At 35.5% G+C, this 24,295-nt stretch overlaps 1 protein-coding gene across 1 annotated transcript in view; it reads right to left on the bottom strand.

The window, feature by feature from the left end:
- Positions 1-228: 228 nt before the first annotated feature.
- LOC148950226 (uncharacterized) overlaps positions 229-24,295 on the bottom strand; it is a 92,337-nt gene continuing 68,270 nt past the window's right edge. Inside the window, exons 7-9 of the mRNA XM_089091517.1 lie at positions 15,419-15,619; positions 8,771-8,979; positions 229-456 (exon numbers count right to left, since the gene is read on the bottom strand). Coding sequence (XP_088947643.1) covers positions 318-456; positions 8,771-8,979; positions 15,419-15,619 — 549 coding nt within the window. The 3' untranslated portion in view covers positions 229-317. The remainder of the gene's footprint in view (positions 457-8,770; positions 8,980-15,418; positions 15,620-24,295) is intronic.

Consider the following 24,295-nt stretch of genomic DNA (forward strand, 5'->3'; position numbering starts at 1 on the left):
ATAACTGCATATGGAGGTCTTTTCAATTAAAAAATAAACCCCTAATTTTTTCTATTTTAATGTATATATGGCTGTGTAAATTTACAAATAGCCAATTCAAACAGTCAATCTTCATTTTCACTGTCCTTGGTAATTTAAGCTTTTCAATTACTTCCTCACCTCCATATCACTGGCTTTCCTTTTTTTAATAATTTTTACCTGAGCATGAAGAAATTAGCCAGATTACGGAAAACTAATGGCTTTATATTATATTTAAGTTAATTATATACGAGAGATAAATAAATATAAACAATATAATGGACTTGAGGTGGCGATTATCACCGAGGGGATATTACTTGTTGGTTGGTCTGCCTTTCGTCATCGTCACAATGAAAAATTGAGCAGTTGTTTTTTTCGGCCGAATAAATTACGCTTTCCACGGTTTCTTGGAGGGCATCTGCTTCATTTTCTTCAAGACTGAAAAAATATTAAGACTCTTTAAGCTACTACCGAGCTGTTGACAATAGAAAAATTAATCACGTGAATAAAGTCAACACAATAATAAAATTAACTTCTCAAAGGACCTCGCAGCTGTGACAGGGAGAACATAGGATTCAAATTACATTTGAAAGGGTCTCAGAGAGGGGGAAAGGGGTTGTGGGTTCTAGACACGTGTGAGGTATTTCCACAACCAGTTTATTAATACAAAAAAGTTAGTATGAATTTCACATTTCGGGAAGGAATAATCTATATCCCGAAGCCCCCTACTGGTGCCACTGGTATATTTGACACACCTAAGGTTCCAACAAGAAACTTTTTGGGCGAGGGCAAAACTGGTAATATAAGAGGGGGGGCTACTTCTTCAGGTCAAAAAAGGGTCTTGGCTTTATTTTGAGTATTTTCTATGGAGAATATTACCCCTACCACTTGACTAGACCCAATAGAACGGGGCGTAAAATTTTAAGTGCCAGACATTAGGGACTGTTAACTGGCAAAAAAAAAATCCTTCACTGTCAATTTCCTACAAATTCGTTTCATTTTCAATGGTTAAGGATATAGAAGAAATAGTATTAAAATCACTGAATCTGTTAGATTTTTTCCAAATAATTACTGATTTATGATGAAAGACTTACATAATGGGTTATCACGAGCCCCGTTTACTTTTCTAAAAAAAAAAAAAAAAAAAAAAAAAAAAAAAAAAACTAATGAACAAGCACCCACAATCATACGTCTCGGGAAAAATATGAAATTTCTATTTTTCAGACCATGACCCATAACCTTTTTTGGATGGTTTCCTGATATTATTAACTTGATGATGTAATTTTCACAAGACTTCTCTCTTTTTTGAGGGTGTTTCATCCCTATCATGCCAATATTCCCAGGCTTATCACCTTTCAAAGTTTAATAAATTAAATTGTTTATTATCTTAATACATTTGACATATTTAGAATCATCATGATGAGTAGGTTCTTTTAATATATTAATTAAAGAAACATTCTGAAAAATAAGTTTTTAAAAGAAAAGTAAAGGCAATTTTAAACTTAAGCTCAGAAGATACAAATACCTGTTAAAATTCAAACTTAAAACGACCAGAAATTACTATTAAAGAATAAATGAAACCCAAAACGAACAGAAATTAAATAAACAATCATAGGAAAAAACATACTTGAAAATGAAAATCAAGCTTAAAACGAAAAAAAATGTTTACCTATTGAAGGATAAATAAAATTTAAAACTAACAGAAACTAAACAAACAATCAATGTAAACAAACATACAATAGATATTAATGTAAATGAAAAAATAAATCTTAAACCGATTGAAACTTAAATTGAATATGCAAATCAAGCTTCAAACGAACAAAAATCACTATGAACAAGAGTTTGGGTATAGCCTCCTTTTCTCACTGTAAAAGTCTAAAACCTACTGCGTCATTGGCGTTTTACTGGAAACCAATTTTATTACAAATATTTTCTTTTGTACTTAATAACGATTAAATAAAAAACAATTTTTTTTTAAACTGAAAGTAAGGAGGAATGTTAAAACTTAAACCAAACAGAAATTATTCCGTATATGAAAGGGGCTGTGCCCTCCTCAACGCCTCGCTGTTTACGCTAAAGTTTTTTTTATAATTTTAGAAGAAAACAGATTTGTGAGAAAGTCCAAACTTTAGCGTAAAGAGCGAGGCGTTGAGGAGGGCACAGCCCCTTTCATATACGGAATAATTTATGTTCGTTTTAAGTTTTAACTTCGCTCCTTACTTTCAGTTAAAAAAACTTGTCTTTTTAATTAATTTTTGAAAATTTGAATTAATGCAGGTTTTGATTTTGGCTCACCGTACATGAATAATTAAAACAAAATTGGTATATTAATTTTACTTTTATTTGGTTAAATGGCTTTCTCAAAATTGTTTAATTTTATTTACGAACGTTTTTATTAGTAATAAATATACGTAACTTACGAATTAACTTACGTAACGAACTTCTATATCCATATATTTTAATACGTATATTAGGGGGTTTGTCCCCTAGTCAATACCTTGCTCTTTACTCTAAAGTTCGAATTTTGTTCCAATTCTTCAAAAATGACCTCTTAATCACAAAGGCCGTTAATTAGAATAAATAGCTTTTATGAAAGTACTAGAAAATCTTTGGCTTAAAGAGTAAGGTATTGACTAGGGAGCGACCCTACTCATATGCGTTACATTTTCTGTTCGTTTTAAGTTTTGATGTTGCTTCTTACTTTCAGTTGAAAAACTTGTTTTTTTATATAATTTCTGATCTTTTTTTTAAATAATGCTGGGAAATCTGGCGCCCCCTTCACAGCAATGTCCCTTCCTACATGAAAACTTCCTCCATGGAAAGATCCTCCAACATACCCCCCCCACTACCAGAAAAATTCCCCCTTAAAATGTCTGTATACTTCCCAATAACCAATACTATATGTTAACATTGGGTAAAGTTCGTAACTTTCAGCCCTCCCCCGGGGACTTCGGGGATTAAGTCATCCTAAAAGACATAAATATCATATTTTTGACCATGCTGAACAAAATGGCTATCTCCAAATTTTGGTCGGGTGACTTTGGGAAAAAAATGAGCTCGGGAGGGGGCCTAGTTGCCCCCCATTCCTTTTAAGCTTGATTTTCATATTCAATATAAGCATTACTCGCTTTAAGATCTATTTATTCATTTATGTTATTACTTGTTGTAAGTTTTTTCCTGTGATTGTTTATTTAATTTCTGTTCATTTTGGGTTTCAGTTATTCTTTAACAGTAATTTCTGGTCATTTTGAGTTTGAATTTTAACAGTTATTAGTATCTGCTGAGCTTCAGTTTAAAATAGCCTTTACTTTTCTTTGAAGAACTTATTTTCGGAAAGTTTTTTAATTAATTTTGGTTCGTTTTTTATTGCAAAAGTTTAAAGCTTTTAAAAATTCCTTATTTTAAAATCAAACTTAAAAAAAAATCAAATGTTCACCAAAGTATCAAAACTGGTATCAAAGTAACAATATCAAAGTTAAAAAACTTTGCCCTCTTTGAAATGAGCTCCCTTTGAAGTTTATACGACGACCCCTTCTATAGGAAGTGCATCTGGGAAAAGATAAATGGAATGTGGGGGGGGGAGGCTAGCTGCCCTCCGATCACTTTTTACTCTTAAAAAATGAATTACAACTTTCAATTTCCAATCAAATGAGCCCACTATGAAGTTTCTACGAGTATCCCTACCATAACAACCATATATGCTCCCAGGGCATAACTTACAGCGCCTACCCTGGGGCCCGAGGGGCTGTGTCGACACCGGAGTTTTCGTTATCTGAACTTTGAACTATTTTTAACAAAATGTCTATCGCACAATTTTTATCTGATGCATTTAGGGCATGGAGGGGGGGCGCTAGTTGCCCTCCGATCTCTTTTGACTCTTAAAAGTGAACGACAACCTTCAATTTCCAATCAAATGAACCCTCTCCGAATTTTATGCGAGTATCCCTTACATAAAAACGATATATGCCCCCAGAGCATTACTTACAACGCCTGCCTCCGGGCACTGGGGGGTTGCGTCGACACAGGAGTTTTTCATATCTGACCTTTGAATTATTTTTATGAAATGGCCATTTTGAAATTCTTATATTCAATCTAAGCATTACTCGCTTTAAGATCTATTTATTTATTTATATTATTACTTGTTGTATGTTTTTCCCTATGATTGTTTATTTAATTTCTGTTCGTTTTGGGTCTCTTTTATTCTTTAATAGTAATTTCTGGTCGTTTTGAGTTTGAATTTTGAAAGGTATTTGTATCTGCTGAGCTTCAGTTTAAAATGACCTTTACTTTTTTTTGAAAAAACTTATTTTTCGGAAAGTTTTTCTTAAATTAATTTTTGTTCGTTTTTGATTGCAAAAAGTTTTAAGTTTTTAAAAATTCCTTTTTTCAAAATCAAACTTTAAAAAAAAATCAAATTTTCATCAAAGTATCAAAACTGGTATCAAAGTAACAATATCAAATTGAAAAAAGTTTGCCCCCTTTGAATTTTATACGACGACTCCTTTTATATGAAGTGCCTCTGGGAAAAAAATTAATCAAGTTTTTTTTTTTTGGGGGGGGGAGGGCTAGCTGCCCTCCGATCACTTTTTATTCTTAAAAAATGAACTAGAGCTTTCAATTTCAAATCAAATGAGCCCTCTATGAAGTTTAATCGAGCGTCCCTTCCATAACACCCATATATGCCCCCAGGGCATAACTTACAACGCCTGCCCTTGGGCCATGTGGGGTCTGAGGGTAGGCGACACCTGTATCGACACCGGAGTGTTTGTTATAAGAACTTTCAACTATTTTTAACAAAATGTCCATCTCAGAATTTTTATCTGATGCAATTAGGGCGTGGAGGGTGGGGTGGCTAGTTGCCCTCCGATCTCTTTGGACTTTTAAAAAGTGAGCGAGAACTTTCAATTTCCAATCAAATGAACCCTCTCCGAAGTTTATACGAGCATCCCTTGCATAAAAACCATATATGCCCCCAGAGCATTACTTGCAACGCCTGCCTCCGGGCCCTGGGGGGTTGCGTCGACACAGGAGTTTTTCTTACCATAGTTTTGAATTATTTTTAATGAAATGGCTGTTTTAAGAATTTTATCGGATAGGCTTGGGGAAAAAACGGTGTGTGTGTCGGGGGGGGGGGGCTAGTTGCCCTCATATATCTTTTGACTCTTAAAAAGTGAACTAGAACTTTAAATTTCCAATCAAATGATCCCTCTCTGAAGTTTATACGAGAATTCTTTTCATAAGAACCATACACGCCCCCAGGTCAACACTTAGAACGCCTACCCCCTGGGCCCTGGGGAGTTGTGTTGACACCGGAGTTTTGTTATCTTATTTTTTAACAGCTTTTTAAAAACTGGTTATCTCAAAATTTGTAGTGGATAAAATTGGGGAAAAAGGGCGTGGGGGGGATAGTTTCCCTTAAATCTCTTGACTCTTAAAAAGTGAACTAGAACTTTCAATTTCCAATCAAGTGAGCCCTCTATGAAGTTTATACGAGCATCCTTTTCAAAAGAGCGATACATGCCCTCAGGGCATAACTTAGAACGCCATCCCCCGGGCCATGGGGGGCTCTATTAACACCGGAGTTTTTTTTTATACAACCTTTGAACTATTTTTTTTAACAAAATATCTACCCCAAAATTTTCATCGGATGGATTTGGAAAAAGAATCCGTGGGGGGGGACTAGTTGCCATGGGATCTCTTTTGACTATTAAAAGTGAACTAGAACTTTCAGTTTCCAATCAAATGAGCCCTCTCTGAAGTTTATACGAGCTTTCCTTCCATAAGACCCTATATGTCCCCAGGGCATAACTTATAACCCTTGCCCTGAAGACCTTGGGGGGAGTGTCATGCTCAAAGATATAATTTCCAGAACTTTCAACTACGTTGAATAAAATGGCTATTTCAAATTTTGATTGGATGTGTTTTGGGAAATGGGGGGAGTTGAAGGGGTGTTAGTTGCCTTCCAATCACTTTCGACCATTAAAAAGGGCACTAGCCCTTTGAATTTCCAATCGAATGAGCCCTTTTTGAAGTTTCTACGACAAAGCTTTTTATAAAAAGCTTATATGCCCCCAGGGCATAACTTACAACCCTTGCCCTGAGGACTGTGGGAGGAGTGTCCTTCTCAAAACATAATTTCTATCTGAAAATCAACTACATAGAACAATAAAAACCTTTGAACAAAATGTCTATCTCAAAATTTTGATTGGATGTGTTCAGGGAAATGGTGGGCGTGAGAGGGAGGTTAGTTGCCCTCCAATCACTTACGAGTATTAAAAAGGGCACTAGCCCTTTCAATTTCCAATCGAATGAGCCCTTTTTGAAGTTTCTACGACAAGCTTTGTATAAAAAGCTCATGTGCCCCCAGGGCATAACTTACAACTCTTGCCTTGAGGGCTGAGGGGGGAGTTTTCTCCTCAAAAACATAATTTCTATCTGGAAATCAACTGCGTAGAACAAAATGGCTATCTCAAAATTTTGATTGGATATGTTTGGGGAAATGGTGGGCGTGGAATGGGTGTTCGTTGCCTTCCAATTACTTTTGACCCTTAAAAAAGGCACTAGAACTTTCGACTTCCAATTGAATGAGCCCCCTTTGAAGTTTTACGACGACCCCTTCCATATGAATTGCCTCTGGGAAAAAAAAATAATAATAATAAATTGGAGCCGCATGACCTTTACTATAGGCAACGCTATAGCTTTGCCTCTGATAAATGCTTTAATTTTTGTTACAATCCAATGCCATTTTTTGGGGTTTCAGGCTATGTCTTGAAAATCCCATTAATGTTTTTTCGAGATAGCATTTTACTATTAAAAGTAATCGGGATAATAATTACTATTTCTGAATCAGCTATAAATGACAATTTTTCTTACTAACAAGTTATTTTTAACGCTTTTTTTTATGTTTGGTCACTTCTTTACTTTAATTGTATTACTCCAGTTCTAATGTGATTGGTAAAAGGTAAACATCGTATATGATTTATTTTATTCTCCATTATTAAATAGCTTCTGGACAGTTTAAGAGCTAAAATCCTTCAACCATAAAGTAAAGAAACCTCTCATACATAATACTTATGGCTAGCTCAGACCATCAACCCTTGCTTTATTTGGATGCTCAGACGAGCAGCTTTTCCATGCCTGGTATCCTGATTCTATCTTTTTGGTCCAAATTTTTCATATTTTTAGAGTCTATAGCCGTCATTTTGCATACATTTTAATGTTTCAGTACATACAGAAAACCACAAACACATTTTACATTATATATCTACTTGCAAATGAGTTGAATCTGCTGAATTTTCGTCCCCTCCTTCCACTCGCTAGGGTCTTCTGCCCTCACCAGTAACAGTCCTGGGTCTCCGACTCCCGCAAATAAACAATCCTTTGAAATACAACCTTTGGCTCGATATGGTTGGCAGCTTAATCCTACAATCTTCGCACACTTGTAAGGACTGGAGCCTAATCCCCTTGCTTTACTAATGTCCTATCCAATTTTTTTGTTGATTTTTTTTTTTTTGGTTTTTTGTCTCTATTTACTCCGTCATTATGATGTGCAATAGATTTTCGTTAGTAATTTGTTCCTTTTAAACATATTCCTTTCAAGTGCATAAAAAATCAATGCAAAAATCACTCACTCAGTCGTCAATTCAAATCTTGAAAAGCTTTGTTTAATCTAATGTTCTTATAAAACATTTAAAAATTAAAAGTCATAAATTTAATTTATTCTAAGAAATATTCTTTTCTCATCTGTATCGACTTTTTTTCAACAAGTATATTCTGGGAAACATCTACAACTCTATGTCCGCACCACAGTATAAATATAAATATATACGAACAGTAGCAAAAAGTTTCTCCAAATATGACACACATTTCATAGCGCACAATCTGTGAGGTTCCCAGACCGTCAGAGCATTTTGTCATTAAACATTTGTTATTTTGCGTGCGCGAAGGTGGGGTCATGAATAGTGGTCTAGCTTGTGAGATTTTAGATGTGTTTTAATAATCTTTAATAGAGAGCATAGGAATTTTTGCTACTGTTCGTATAAATATATATTTTTATACTGTGGTCTGCACTGCATGTGTTTTTCATAACTCCAATTTGTAAACTTTCTTCCGCAACAGAAAAGAAGCAAATTAAGGTTCAATTTACCGGAATATGAGAAAACCTTTATTGGTAACCCTCTATGGTTTTCTAATTCGTACATTAGTCAAGTTTACCATGATTTAACATATGTGCGAGAATAGAACAACGATCGAGTCGATTTGGAGACTTGTGCAAGAAAATCTCAGGTTTTCCTGCTTAACCATCTGCTAAATACTGTATATGTCCTCAGTGTTTAATCACTGATTTAAATTCTTTTAGTACTTTTTTCCCGTCAATTGTGGAAATCACTTTGTCTTATAAGTGATGATTTTTCGTTTTTTTTTTATATTTTCTTTACTTCCCTAGCGCATTATTGTAATTTAGTGAAAGAAGGTAAAAATTGATTATTATTATTATTATTATTATTTAAATCAATACTAGTGCATTTAGTCTGATAGAAGAAATCTAAAATTTTCTCAAATTGTATTTTATTTTTCTGCATTAAGTTTACCGAGAGTAGGCCTATATTCAAAATTATGCTACAAAACAAATAATAAAAGTAAATACCGATTGCAAAATTTATGTGTCAATACGACTAGTAAAAATGAAAAGATATAAAAGAGCTTCGGTGATCATCCGAAAAAAAATGGCAAGTTGAAAGACAATACTCACAATACAGAAACTAAAGCAGAGCGACTTCTAAACGCTTGAAAACGTTCTCTTGATGGATCTTCTGCTAATCTTTGACACATAACAGTTTTACCACAAGGGCCTTCGACGGCTTTAACAAAGTTATCTCTATGTATAGCTTTAATGAACTCATGTTCTGATACATCAAGCTTAGCCAGGTACTCGTCAAACACTGACAATTGATTCAGAAGCTGAAATTAACAAAGCAAATTGGATTATTCTTATAAATCAGGGACTAAATCTTAATATTCAGCTCCATTGTGAAAAGACTTTCTTAATCCCACTTACAACAAGTGCTAAACGGTTTCCTTTTTAGCGAATAATCTACATTTACTAGAACTAATAAAAATGCAATAACAATCAAAAGCTCTGATCTGATATCTAAGTTTGACATTTTTTTATATTAAAAATCTAAATAATAAAAATTCTCAAAAATTACAGAACAGAAATCAAATACACCACATAATATTATGTATTAAACTTAAAGATCTTTTCGTGCTGACAACTGACATTGCAGCCACAATAGGTTTGGATAGAAACAAAGACAAAATACATTTAAACTCCCAACTCAAGATTAAAAGGTACCACACATAATTTTGTTTTTATATAAGAGAAAATAGGACATTTTTCTAATCCCTCCCTTGTCGGCAATGGCCCCAGGCTCCCATTCCAAACAATACATTGAAATCAAAACACCATCTTGATTCAGAAGAGTATTGTTTTTGTATTTTGACCTGGAACAGCTATTGTGATTCTATTAGTCATTTTAAAATATTTAGGATTTTCAAAAATGAACACTAACTCATTAGGCATATGTAAAGGCGGGGGGGGGGGACTTCGAAGGGTTAAGAGCATAAGAATAACTTATTTGGCAAGGAAAAATGAAAAAAGACTTTGAGTCATCCAATCATAGAGATTAAAATTTTTTGTATGACTCAGGTTTCAAATGCGTATACTATGTACACCAATGCAAAAAAGAGAAAAAATTAAAGTGCTTTGATTTTAACATATGTATTTAACGTTATGATGCAAGATTAACCTCAGATTTATGATCACAATGCTAAGGTACGACATTACTAGTCATGACACTGAGGGGCTAGGAATGATGGAGGAACATGGCAGAAAGGCCCCATCCCTAGCCTTCTAATGGTATATATTGAACACCTTTTCTTGAATCTTTCTCAAAAAGGGTGACATGTTTGCCCTTTTTGAAACACCGGTTATGTCCCTTCTATTGTTGGTTCTATATGTCCCTATATTTATATTTTTTTTTTTTTTTTTGGTTCGTTTTTTTTTATCAATTACCTCTTATTGTGATAAGTGGTGAGTGTTTAACCTTTGCAAATCTTACAGAAAGTTTTGATATCAGGCGAGATCGATGACCCTTACATGAGATTTTATCAGTTTCTGTGTTATACATACGTGGAGCCAAAAAGGATCGTTTTGTAATCGTGTGCCTCAGAGCCTACAGTGTATGAAGTGAAGGAGATTCTAAGGTTTATGTTGAAGAGGGCCATCTAATGTTGTTCCGCGGAGATTTTTTGTGTCTTTGAGGCGTGTTTCTGCCTTCGCGTGAAAAGCTCTGCTCGAGCGAGGAAGCAGGTAGACAGCAGTTTGAGATTGAAGTTAGGCTGAAATCAAAAAGTAATTAAAACGTGTAACGGATCCCTAGTGCCATTGCCAAAATATCCTCTTGTAATTGTAAATAGAAAAAATAGGGATCTTCAAAGCAGAGGATCTTCCAGTTGATCCAAACTCGATGCCATCTATATATTCTAAGACCACGCTATTCAATAAAGTTGAATAGCCGAGAAAAACGAGGGTAATGTCTGCCAATGGACAGAAGCAAAGCGAAAATGATAAAAGTAGATACGTCTGTAAAGACCTCCGCCAAGCTGTCTTCGGTGCTCATTTTTTTTCTTGTTTTGTCAGATACCATCTACATTTACGAGCCATCGCTATTCGGGATTTTGGTTAAGTTTATTGTATTATATTGTGTGTTCTGGACTACGGCAGAGGAATGGTCCACAACTTGACTCCTAGAAATGGCATCCTAAACACGAACAGTTCTCTCATTGCTAAAGAAGTTAGATCTTAACCTTGGCTTCTAAACTAGTAGTGATATTAGAAAGATGGTCTGCGGCAAGAAAACCTGACATGTAAACTTTGATTCAAAGATTATCATTGGACACATCATTTTTAAATTCTAAAGATTGACACCTTCATTGTTATGACAGCCATCAGACAAAAAATGAAATATTGACTAACCACCAAAACAAGCCAAGTCCTAACTTGGCAGAAAAGCGATCGAAATGCTAATCCGATGTAAAAACGAGCAAAGTCCAAGCTACACGCTAAGTCCTTCTGCACTGCCCACGTTTTAGTAGAAATGTAGGTAGACAGCAACTTTAAAAAAATGCAATCATGAAATAATTTTTAACCAGCAAAATATGAAGCGCAAAGTGGGCTTTAGGTCCCTCCAATACTTTTCTTTCTCCCCACCAATTTTTTACCAGAAAGGTAGTCATGTTCACTTTCTATAAAGTGAAATCACACAAATAATGTCAATGTGCATGATTTCAGAAGTGAAATGGGCAAGAGGTCGCTCTAACATCCCCCGTACTCCTCAAATTACTGGCTTTCTTGCAGAAAGTTATGCATATCGTAGCGTGTTGGAACTGAAACCAATAAAAAGTTTTCAACCTGAATGAATTGAGAACCCATGTGGGTATGTGTCTGTCCAGCACCACCGATGACTACAAGATTTTCAGCAAAAGAGAGGTAGGTGGGTTTTCGTTTACCAATTAGCTTGCAACATATTGGGAAAGTATGTCGGGCTAATTGAATATGATAATGATGCTTTTCAGAGTTTTTTGCTCCTTCTCTGAGCTTTGCGCTGAACTGCATAGGTTAGCTTGAATCTTAGGCGGCATGTAATTCCAACCAGATTTGTTTGATTCATGACTACATCCAAGATAATTCCTGGGGAAAGTTTTGACGGCTGGCCCTCACGGTCCACGACGTAGAAAGGCTTAAAAGATTCAAAAATCAAGGATTCTATGAACTATGAAACTTTGAAGCCTCCTAGCACCCAGGTCGTCATGGTTAACTGTCTTCTTGGCTGAAGACATTTACCGAACAAATTCCAAGCGAATCTTGGCACTTTTTTGCCAAGATTTTGTGGGAGAAACCACTCTTATGTGAGGGATCAGGCAAATAAATAAAAATAAATGTTCGAGCTCAGGCCTGTGTCAGCCTCACAAGAGTCTACAGCCTTTGGCCTCAGCTTCTTAACCACCTTTCAACTCAGCCCAAATCTGTCCCTTGGTTGCCTGTATATGTCCTTACAATTGAGTCACCATATTATCATACCTAACAAATGGATGCATAACTTCGGCACGTGACCCATCTGACCCCCCTTCCATCATCAGCTTTTTGTTGAAAAGGTAGGTATGCTTTACCCCGATTGGAGGTGAATCAGGCAAGAATTGTCAATGCTTATGATAAGGAGACCATAGCGGGATCACGGTCCGTCTGTTACCCCATCCTTCTATCTCTGTGGCAGAATGGTGGAAATATTACATCTTTTGTTGAAACAGAACACAAGCAATTTCGCATCGTCTTGATTGGATAGCTCTGTAAGTTGGAGAATTTCCTACTCTTCCCAGGGTCTGTACAATGCCTATTCTTGAAATATATTTCTATTACTTTACCGTATATTTTGGCTATATGGTTAAGAAAATTTTGCATAAATTATATTTACTAGCTAAAAGCAGCTTTTAGAAGTTTATCTTTAACAGTTGGGAGCCGCAGCTACACGAAGTTGAAAACTGTTCTATTTAGAGTATCATGCCAAACTTTTCAAATTTTTTTAGTGTGTTATACGTGTTCTGCTACCTTTAATCATTCCTCCTTACTATGTTTACTTTTGTTGCAGTAACTGCCCACCTCAAATTTTATAGTAACCACGTTATATATATATATATATATATATATATATATATATATATATATATATATATATATATATATATATATATATATATCCATCTTTATGTATATAATTTTGTATATATATATATATATATATATATATATATATATATATATATATATATATATATATATATATATATATATATATATATATATATATGTATATATATATATATATATATATATATATATATATATATATATATATATATATATATATATATATATATATATATATATATATATATATATATATATATATATATATCGTATTCGTATATCGTATATCGTATTTTGTCCCCGAGGATCTGCAATGATTTACGTTTAATCCCTTGTTAACAGTCGCTTAAATTATTCGAGAGTAATCAAGGGTAAAAAGAATTTAACATGCCTGCATATTAGAATTCATCAGATTGGGACAGTTGGAGGGAGTATAAGCCCATGCGCCCCACGTTGTTTTAATCATACAGATTAAGAATCCTTGTGTGACATTGGCTTCCACAAAGTGTAATATTTCCACTTTTCTGTTAAAACTTATCTGTAAGGCTTCTTCCATATATGGTGGTCTGCTTGTATAATTTACAGTCTAACCCGTGGCACTGGAAAGATCAAATCGTCCTAGAAAGCATAGTCTTTGGATATTTTCTATCGTGTTGATTGAAATAGACATTTTGTAATGTTGACCTCGGGCTATGGCTGCTGAGGAGTCTTTGAGCGTAGGGCACAAAAAGGGGATCAGGTTGCCTTTGTAGAGGATTGACCGCTAAAATGGGCCACAGTTTTTAGTTTGCGATCAAATTATCCATTTTTTAATTTTATATGACTGTCGCCTCCACGAAGTCAGTAAAAAATAACAATAACTGACGACAAACACATTGCTCTCTACTCTGTCAATGCGTTGGGTATGACAGAAAAAAAGTAAACTCCATTAAAAATTTAGTGTAATGGCACATTCTATTAATATTTTCATTATTGTCGGCAAACAATCTATGTAAAAGTTATTGATGCAAATCTTTATTTGTTTTTAAGGCCTTCAAGAAAAGAGTGTGTCCCGTATTCTCCAAGGTGGCCCTGATTACCCAAATCTGTTTTTTTAGATGAGCTATTTGAGCAAAAATAGTTGGAATTTTTCATTAATTTAATTTCGTTCTTGGTTGCAGAAGACACCGTCAAAGCATATTGGAAGCTAATGAGAGAGGAACCTCTAGCATTTTGACATGGGCTGAATAGGACTTGAAATTAATATGGCCCCGAAAGTGCAGTGTTATCACACAACATTAGAATATTTAATATACGATAAATTCTATTTTATTTTGAGTTCAACCGAAGATAGAATTTTTTTTTAGATGTAACACAAGAGTCTCTTGAAAATGGGCAGACCTTTTGCTAGATTCTTTTGCTTTTTAATTATTTTCCTGATTTTTGAAATATTTAGGGTCATCTTAGTCTGCCGATGACAGTTTAGTTGAACAAAATTTATAAAAGCACGTCTATTTTGCCCAGTTTTGGACCATCCTAAAGTAAAAGATAAATGCACAAATAGATAAAAAAATAAAATAGGCTATTTACAAATAACTAACAATTTTACTGCATTAGGCTAGATGGCGAGAGCTGTTTTAATCTAAGATATTAACTCAGGGTCCTTTCTTACCAGTTTCTCATACTCTTTTGCCTGCGTCTGTGAATAAGTATCTTTTTAGTTATATACTAATTATTATTGAATAAAAAGGTTCTTTCATTCCCTTGGACCTTCAATTCCTCTTGACCCTATAGTAAGGACAGTTCCTTACTATTCATGCAGTAGCACATCGCAAAAACTCTTTTTGCCAATACAATCAGACGAGACATTACCTGAAGCATAACCAGGATAAGACCTGGGAAGGCTCCAGCTCCTGGTGTGGGTAGGGGGTCAAACACAGAAAAAAATTACGTACATGAATTCTTCAGTGCAGTTTTTAATATTTTCAGATTCTTGTTTAATTTTTGTTTTTTTTTCGGTTTTTGAACCGTCAAAACCCTACCTTAGCAACTTGTGTATCAGTGGCGTAATTTTGTCAAAATCCTTAAGAGGGGGCAAAGTTGAAGCCAATTTTCCCAAATCAAGTGAAAAGGATAGTGAAAGATGAAAATTGAGCAATATAGTACCGTAAGGGCAAATACATACTAAAGGAAACTGAACTGTTTCTCTGGATGCTTAATTATGCAGACTTACAGGTATCTTAGTTTTAACAAGATTTTTTGCAGAAACTAAATTTCAGATGGGGGGGGGACTGAAGTCTGAAGGGTACAGTTGCCCCCTGCCCCATTGCAAATTACGCCCCTGTTGTATATTAATTAGAATTTCAACATATATTTTATAAGTTCCAGTTAGGCACCACTAGTGGTAGAGCTAAAGGGTTTTTCAAGACACTTGCTCAATACGGGTATTACACGCTAATAGTGTTCGATAAATAGTATGATAATAGATGAAAACTTTAAATAAGCAAACTATTATTGCATATTTTTGTTTCCAAGCTAATCTTATTTTTTCTTTTCATTTTAAGAATACAAATATGTAATATTACCAGAATTAACCAAATCACAAAATTAAGGGAAGTGTGACTAAGCATAGCCTTATAAAATAAAAAAACTCACTTCTTGATCTTCGTCTATAGCACGTTTTGTCAAATTTCTAGCTACATTTTTAGATTTTTCTTTCAGTTTTCGAGATGCTCTTCCTGCAGCAGATCCACTTATAAGTAAACCAGCACCAACTGTCCCTAGGAATGCAGCTGCTCCTCCAGCAAGTGCAGCAGTTTTAGGATCACTGGATGCTTTTGAAATTCGACTTTGGAACTATAATAAATAAAAGAGGGGAGCTTTGAATACAAAAGCTATATGAAAAGGAAAATACATTAAGACTTCTAACACTCTTCGTGCAGTCAGTTAATATAAGTACTTCTATCTCAAGTGCTGGTTAAAGACCCGTTCACACTTGTGCACTGTTCAACTGCTCTAGCCGTAATCATTTTAGGTTAATCTGACCTGTTTATAAAACAAAAAGCAAAATTATGGTTGATTGACATAGGCTAGTAAAATGGTCTTACATTCTTCCTGACGGTTTTAAAGCAGGGTCTAAGACAGACAGAAAAATTGGGAAATGGTTGGATAGCTCGACAACACCAGCAATTCTAATAAACCATTTATCCAGTAATACTAAGAGCTAAACAGTATTACCTAACCATAACCAGCTATTGAAGTATGTCTTAAAAATTATATTTTTGAGGGTAGAGGTACCTAAAGCCTCAAAAATTGCATTTTTAGGCAAATATATTCATTTTTTCCATGAGGGGGCATAAGGTATTGAGAAAAATTTTATCCCCTTATCTTTCTTTATTTGGAGAAATGTCTTAAGCCTAAGCATCCAGTCCAGGCTCCGAGGTTGTAACAGGCCTGATATTTCTTAGGAAACAGTTGTAATTAAGTGGAAACATTAGCTTTTAAATACCAAAAAGTTTTGATAAAAACTTTCCATCATGTGTACTCAGCGTCAATTTGATTATGGGTGGCTAACCATGGCTTTCAGGACCTTATACCTTTATTGTCACATGCAAATTCTGTTTTATCCGTCATCTACTAGCTAGCCTTCACGATTCCGTAGCCCTCCTTCACATTTTATACACTGGCCCGTTTCAGAACCCGTTCTTTGTTCTTCCGTTTTGGCAAAATATTTATTACATTTACCAACTTGGCAGAAAAATACCAAAATAGTTCAGAAATACAAATTGCAGACCCTGCTATTTCTCAGGTAGTTGCAAAACATAGCCAAAAAGTAGCTGCTCAAGAGCTGGGTTCATTCCTGGTGCAATGATTTATATATGTGTATTGAAGTATGCATGTTTTTGCACGAATTTATGTATCATCTTATTATATAGGGCTTTGTTTGCTTCTGCTTGCTTTTATTTGCTTTTTCTAAGTGTTTCCCTTTTTTTGCTTTTTATTTTTACTTGCTTTTGTTTATCTGATATATGTATCATCAAGAGTAAAATGAACATAAAAATCCTAACAGCTGCTCAAGTATCTGCAACAAAAAGTAGCCGCTCAAAAGCAGGGTTCAATCCTGGTGCAATGACCTTTATATGTGTATTGGTGTATGCAAGTTGATGCGGAGTGATTTATATATAATTTTATTATTTATGGCAATGCTTCCTGCTGTTTGTTGTTATTTGCTTTTGATTATTGTGCTTTGTTCTGTTTGCTTTTTATTTATACTTGAGTTTGTTTATCTAATAAAATTAGGATATCACCAAAAGTAGAACGAACATTAAAAATTATAACTATATAACTATTATTTATAACTGTTCTTTTAATGTGATTAATTTAAAAAGCTTTTTCCAGAAACGAGTTTTTCAAAGAAAAGTAAAGACCTCCAATAAGCCAAGAATGAGCAAAAATAAGGTCAAATAATCTTCCAAGCGTAAAACTACCACAAATCACTATCAATAAATAAATAAAACCCAAACGAACAGAAATTACAATAAATAGCCGAGTCAAATTCAAAACAAGCAAAATTTAACATGAGTAGGGCTGATCACTGCCATGGCCCATGCCTTCTCAAAACCAGAACGCAATTTGCGCTTTACTGAAAAAAAAAACAAATGACCGCGGACTGTTAGTTTAATTGACATATAATGATATTTATTCCTTAAAGTTTTGATAATTTTTAATTTATGACAATAAAAAAAGTGAAAACATTTCAAACCTATTTTGTTTTCAGTAAAGCGCAAATTGTGTTCTAGTCTTGAGCAGGCATGGGGGTTATCAGCCCTACTCATATTAATTTTGCTCGTTTTGAGTTTGACCTGGCTATTCATTGTAATTTTTGTTCGTTTTGAATTTCATTTATTTATTGATAGTGATTTGGGGTAGTTTTACGCCTGAAAGATTATTTGACTTTATTTTTGCTCATTCTTGGCTTAATGGAGCTCTTTATTTTTCTTTCGAAAACTTGTTTTGTATAGAAAGTTTTTTAAATTACGTCTGTTCATTTTTTTTATTGGCATAGTCTTTTTCGAGAAAAATAATATTTTCTATCTTTTCAGTTTGTTCAATAAGAATCCATAGTATGAGTTCCAATTTTTAATCCTGACACAAACAGTATTTTTAATTTAATTATTTAGCTTCAGAAGTTGACTTTAAAATTAAAAAGTAATATCATTTCCAAGAGATTCTATGTATGCTCTTTGAAAACCTTTTACACTTTTTTTTTATTTATTTAAATTGTAAGAACAGAAGTAGTAGCAGTAATATCCCCACATTTTTTAACTTGGTATCCCCAGACGTTCTCAATATATTCATGAGTTGTCTTATTGGCAACCATAAACACAATGCCTTTTGATTTATTTTAAAGCAACGTTTAGTTCATAGCATAATGGGCCAATTGCATAATTGTGGAGGGTTGACATGCCTAAAATCCCTAAGGACATAGTTGCTGGACCTTTCTACTATGCTGAGCAAAATGGCTATCTCAAAATTTTGACTGGATGCGTTTGGAAAATGAATGGGCTTGAGAGAAAAGCTATTTCCCCTCCAATCTCTTTTGACTCTGAAAAAGGGCACAAGAATTTTTAATTTTGAATCGAATTATGTCCTTTTAAATTTTCAATGATATTTCTAGTCATTATAGAGTGGTGCTGCCTATGATATTGTTTAATATTCCCTTTTGAAAACCTGCATGCATACAGTTTTTTCTCTTTCATTGAAACTCCTAAACGTTGGCTAAAAGTTTAATCTTAATACCTTTAGCGTCATTAGTTACATTAACTCTAGGGGTAGTATTAAAAGTATACATATAGTGCCTTCTGGCTAGTGGAAAATCCCCCCGCCCCAAATTACCCTTAAATGTCTAAATTAATAATATAAGTTGTTCTTCAGATATTGCTTTTCACCTTTTTGAAAGTCCACATGCTCATATTTTGCTTTGATTTGGTTCAACATTCTCGTCAACATGAAAGGCTCAACTGAATACCCTTCGTCCTCTTGGAAAGAAAAGTTTAAACATGCACACCTTTCTCAATAACATATACTATATGTAAACAATGGACGAATTGTCTAACTTACAGCCCTTGTCCTGAGGACTGTGGGGTGGTTGACATCCCCAAAAACATAATTACTGGACCTTTCAACAATGCTGAACAAAATATCTCTCTTAAAATTACGATCGGATATGTTTTGGGGAATGATAGGCTTGAGGGGGGGGGGGGCTGACGTCCTTCCTATCACTTTCGACTCTTAAAAGGGGCACCAAAACTTCCGACTTCCAATTAAATGAGCTCCATCCGATCCAAAGTTTATACAACTACTTGTTCCATAAGAACCTTGTATGCCCTGGGTATAACTTACAACCCTTGCTCATAGGCTCTGGGAGATTATATCCCACCTAAAGACATTCTTATATGATTTTTGGACTATTGGTAACAAAATGTCTATCTCACAATTTCAATTGAATGCGTTTTGGGAAAAGAGGAGGTCAGGGAGGGGTTGCTCTCCATCATGTTTAGCTTTGGAAATAGAGCTATACATTTCTAATAAAATGAGCATCTTCTAAAGTTCACACGACCACCCCTCCCATAAAAGCCTCATATGCCCCTGAGGTATAACTTACAGCCCTTACCCTCTGGGGGGTAAGGACTCTGGGGGATTCAGTTCACCCGAAAGGCCTTATTATATGATCTTTGGACTATTATTGGACAAATGACTATCTCAAAATTTTTATCGGATGCATTTGTGGAGAATACAACGTGGGGGGGGGCTGCCCTGATCACCTTGACTCTTGAAAAAGGAATTAGAACACCTGATTTCCAATCCAATGAGCCCCCTCCAGAGTTTATGCGACAACCTGTTCCATGAAAACCTTATAAGCCCTCGGGCCATAACTTATAACCCTTGCCATGAGGGCTGGGGGGGGGGAGGTGTCATCCTCAAAAACATAATTTCCGGACCTTTTAACTACGCTGAACAAAATGCCTATTTCAAAATTTCGATTAGATGTGTTTTGGGAAATGATGGGTGTGAGGGGGGGGGGGGCTTGTTTCCCTCCGATCACTTTTGACTAATAAAAAAGGCCCTTTCAATTTCCAATCGAATGAGTCTTTTTTGGAGTTTCTACGACAACAAATGGCCATCTCATAATTTCTGTCAGATGCCTTTTGGGAAAGTACAGGGTGTGTGTGTTGGGGGGGGGAGGTATCTGCCCTCCGAGCACTTTGAATCTTAAAAATAGTACTAGAACTTCTGACTATCAATCGAGTGAGCCGAAGTTTATACGATCACCCTTTCTATAAAAACCTTATATACCTCCAGGGCATAACTTACAACTCTGGCCCTGAGGTTTTTTTTTTTTTGGGGGGGGGAGGGTGTCGTCCTCAAAGACATAATTTCCGGACCTTTCAACTACGCTGAACAAAATGGCTATCTCAAAATTTTTATTGGATATGTTTGGGGAAATAATGGGCATGTGAGGGGGGTTAGTTGCCCTCCAATCACTTACTATTAAAAGGGGCACTTGCCCCTTTAATTTGCAATTGAATGAGCTTTTTTCGAAGTTTCTATGACAACAAATGGCCATCTCAAAATTTCTATCAGTTACATCTCGGGAAAATACTAGGTGTGGGTGGGTATCTACCCTCCGATCACCCTGAATCTTAAAAAGGGCACTAGAGCTTCTGATTACCGATCCAATGAGCCCCTCCGAAGTTTATACGATTACCCTTTCTATATAAGCCTTACATGCTTCCAGGGCATAACTTAAAACCCTTACCCTGAGGGCTGTGGGGAGGGGGGGGTCAACCTCAACGACATAATATTCGGACCTTTCAACTACGTTGAACAAAATGGCTATCTCAAATTTTGATTGGGTGTGTTTAGTGAGATGGTGGGCATGGGAGGGCTGTTAGGTGGCCTCCAATCACTTTCGACTATTAAAAAGGGCCCCTCTCACGCCCACCATTTCCCCAAACACATCCAATCAAAATTTTTAGATATCCATTTTGTTCAACGTAGTCGAAAGTTCTGGAAATTGGGTCTTTTAGGATAAAAACCCCATCAGAGCTTTCAGTGCAAGGGTTGTAATTTGTGCCCTGGGGGCTTATAAGGTTTATATAGAAAGAAATTTCAAAAGGGGCTCATTGGATTGGAAATTGAAATTGCCCTTTTTAATAGTCGAAAGTGAGTGGAGAGTAATTAACCCCCCTCTCACGCCCTCCATTTCCCCAAACACGTTCAATCAAAGCTTAGAGATAGCCATTTTGTTCAACGTAGTTGAAAGTTCTGGAAATTATGTATTTAAGGATGACAAACCCCCGAGAGTCCCCAGGGCAAAGGTTGTAAGTTATGCCCGGGGGGCATATAAGGTCTTTAATGATAGAGTTGTCGTAAAAACTTCAAAAGGGGCTCATTCAATTGGAATTTGAGAGGGATAGTGCCCTTTTTAATAGTTGCATGCGATTGGACGGTAGCTACCCCCTCTCTCACACCTACCCTTCCCCTACACACATCCAATGAAAATGGTCAGGTATTCATCTTATTCAACGTAGTAAAAAGTTTTGGAAATTAGGTCTTTGCAAATGACAACCCCCCCCCCCAGCCATCCGGACGAAGGTTGAATGCTAACTCTGGGGGGCAAAAGAAGTCTCTTTTGAAAGTATTGACGTAGAAACCTCCAAATGGCTCATTTGATTGGAAATTGATAGGGCTAGTGCCTTCTTTAATAGTTGAAAGTGATTGGAGAAATACTAACGCCCCTCTCACGCCCACCATTTCCCAGACACATCCAATCAAAATTTTGAGATAGCCATTTTGTGTAACGTAGTTGAAAGTTCTGGAAATTAGGTGTTAGAGGATGAAAACCACCCTCACAGCCCTTAGGGTAAGATTTGTAATTTATGCCCTGGGGCCATATAAGGTGTTTATAGGAAGTGTTGTCGTAGAAACACGAAAAAGGCTCATTCGATTGGAATTCGAAAGGCCTAGTGCCCTTTTTAATAGTCAAAAATGATTAGAAGGCTTGACATTTTTATAGTAAAGATCGATATGGATATAATGTATTATTTTTTTTTGTTGTTGTTGTTTAGACCAGGGCACTTTGTATAAAAGGAGTTCTCATAGGTACTTCAAAAAGGGCTCATTCGATTAAAAATAAAAAGGGCTGATGCCCTTTTTAATTGTCGAAAGTGATTGGAGGGAAACTAATCCCCCTCCCACTCCCCCCTCCCATTTGGCGGTATGTTTAAAAACTAAATTTTGCCATAAGATTAAATCAAAATGCACTGTGTTAATGCTAATTCCCAATAAGGCATCTCAGTAGAATACTAATATGGAATTCTAGCAGACTATGTTCCTTCCGGTGTATTTGTCCCACTTTACATTCCATGGCACCTTTCCAGTGCATGTACCTATGGATCTGGTTTGGTGGGTATAATCATTGATGGGTATAGTCTGGTTTTAGTTTTTTCAAAGAGAGTGAGTATTTGACATTCTTTGCAAAAAGAGATAAGGATTTTATAAATTGGACTCTATCAACTATATTAAATAAGATTTTGAATAATAGAAGTCTCAATGATTTTATTTAAGTTGTAGATTGTTTGACGGTGGAGAAAAAAAAGGATTAAACTGATGGACAGTTAAAGTAACACTAAAGGGGTTGTTAACTCAGGTAATTTGTTACTTGACCTAGCTTTACCTCTCCGATGTGGTCTGTATAATACACAAGTAACGTTTGAAAAGTATTGTCAATTTAAAATAGGATCTAACGTTCCCTTCATTCCCCCATTTCTGAGGGGCAGGGGAGGGTAGGAGAGGGGGAGGGGGAGTCAATTTTGGAGGTAACACATTCTAAATGAGAAATCGTAAAATAGCCGAGACAATGAACAAGTCCCAATATGGCAAGTATTTAGTTAATATAATGCTTGGAAGAGAAATTAAGTTTTGAGGGGGGTGTAAAAATGGTACTTATTTAATATCCCGGTAATCATAAGACTAGAAATGCTTCAGGAGAAATAGACTATTGCTTCTTTCTGAACTAATCAATATTCCTTGACAAATATTTATTTTTATTTTTACTGTATTGCTATTATTCAAAACATTGCATTGTCTATGCCACATCAAACTAGCGAATAATTATCGCGGCTTTTTAGGTGTTCAATTTTTTATAATTTTAATTAATAACATAAAAAAAATGATTAAATTTAGATTTGGCTAAGCTCTATTTTGACTACTTTATATGAAGTGAGGGGGGTGGGGGCAAGTATTTAGTGAAAATAATGCTAAACAGGGGGAAATTAAGTTTTGAGGGGGGTGTAAAAATGGTGCTTATTTAATATCCCGGTAAACATAAGACTAGAAATGCTTCAGGAGAAAGAAATTAAGTTTTGAGGGGGGGGGGTGTGTAAAAATGCTACTTATTTAATACCCCGGTAAACATACGACTTGAAATGCTTCAGGAGAAATAGACTATTGCTTCTTTCTGAACTAATCAATATTCTTTGACAAATATTTTTTTATTTTTACTGTATTGCTATTATTCAAAACATTGCATTGTCTATGTCACATCAAACTAGTGAATATTTATCGGGGCTTTTTAGGTGTTCAATTTTTTTTTCAGTGTAATTAATAACATAAAAAATGATGAAATTTAGAATTGACTATGCTCTATTTTGGCTACTTTATATGAAGTGAGGGTGAGGGGGGCAAGTATTTAGTTAAAATAATGCTAGGAGGGGGAAATTAAGTTTTGAGGGAGGTGTAAAAATGCTACTTATTTAATACCCCGGTAAACATTTGACTTGAAATGCTTCAGGAGAAATAGACTATTGCTTCTTTCTGAACGGTCTGGGGAGTGGGTGGGGGCAAGTATTTAGTGAAAATAATGCTAAAAAGGGGGAAAATAGAAGCTGTTTCCAAAAGATTTAGGATTCATTAACATTTTTCAACTTTATTTATTTTTTTCTTTTTGTACATATCTTAAAATGTCAAAATATGCTTATGGTTCTAACAATTATGCTCTAAGCTAATAAGGGTTTTTGACCGTAAACTCTAGTTTTTTGTAAGACGACACACACACAGAGACGACAACACACAGAGAGAAGATACTTGCACAGAGACGACAAACACACAGAGACTACACACACACAGAGATGACACACACACACAGAGACGAAACACACATAGAGACGACACACGCACAGAGGAGACGACACACACATAGCGACGACACACGCACAGAGACGACGCACACACACACAGAGAAGACACACGCATAGACACGACACACACACACACAGACAACACACACACAGAGACGACACACACACATAGCGATGACACAAACACGGAGAAGACACACACACAGAGACGACACACACACACACACAGAAGACACACACAGAGATGACACACACACATAGAGGAAACACCCATAGAGACGACACACTCACAGAGACGATACACACACACAGAGACAACACACACACCCAG

Source organism: Artemia sp. Qi Xiang Cuo, chromosome 7, assembly GCF_049724085.1.
Source record: "Artemia sp. Qi Xiang Cuo chromosome 7, ASM4972408v1, whole genome shotgun sequence".
NCBI lineage: Eukaryota > Metazoa > Arthropoda > Branchiopoda > Anostraca > Artemiidae > Artemia > Artemia sp. Qi Xiang Cuo.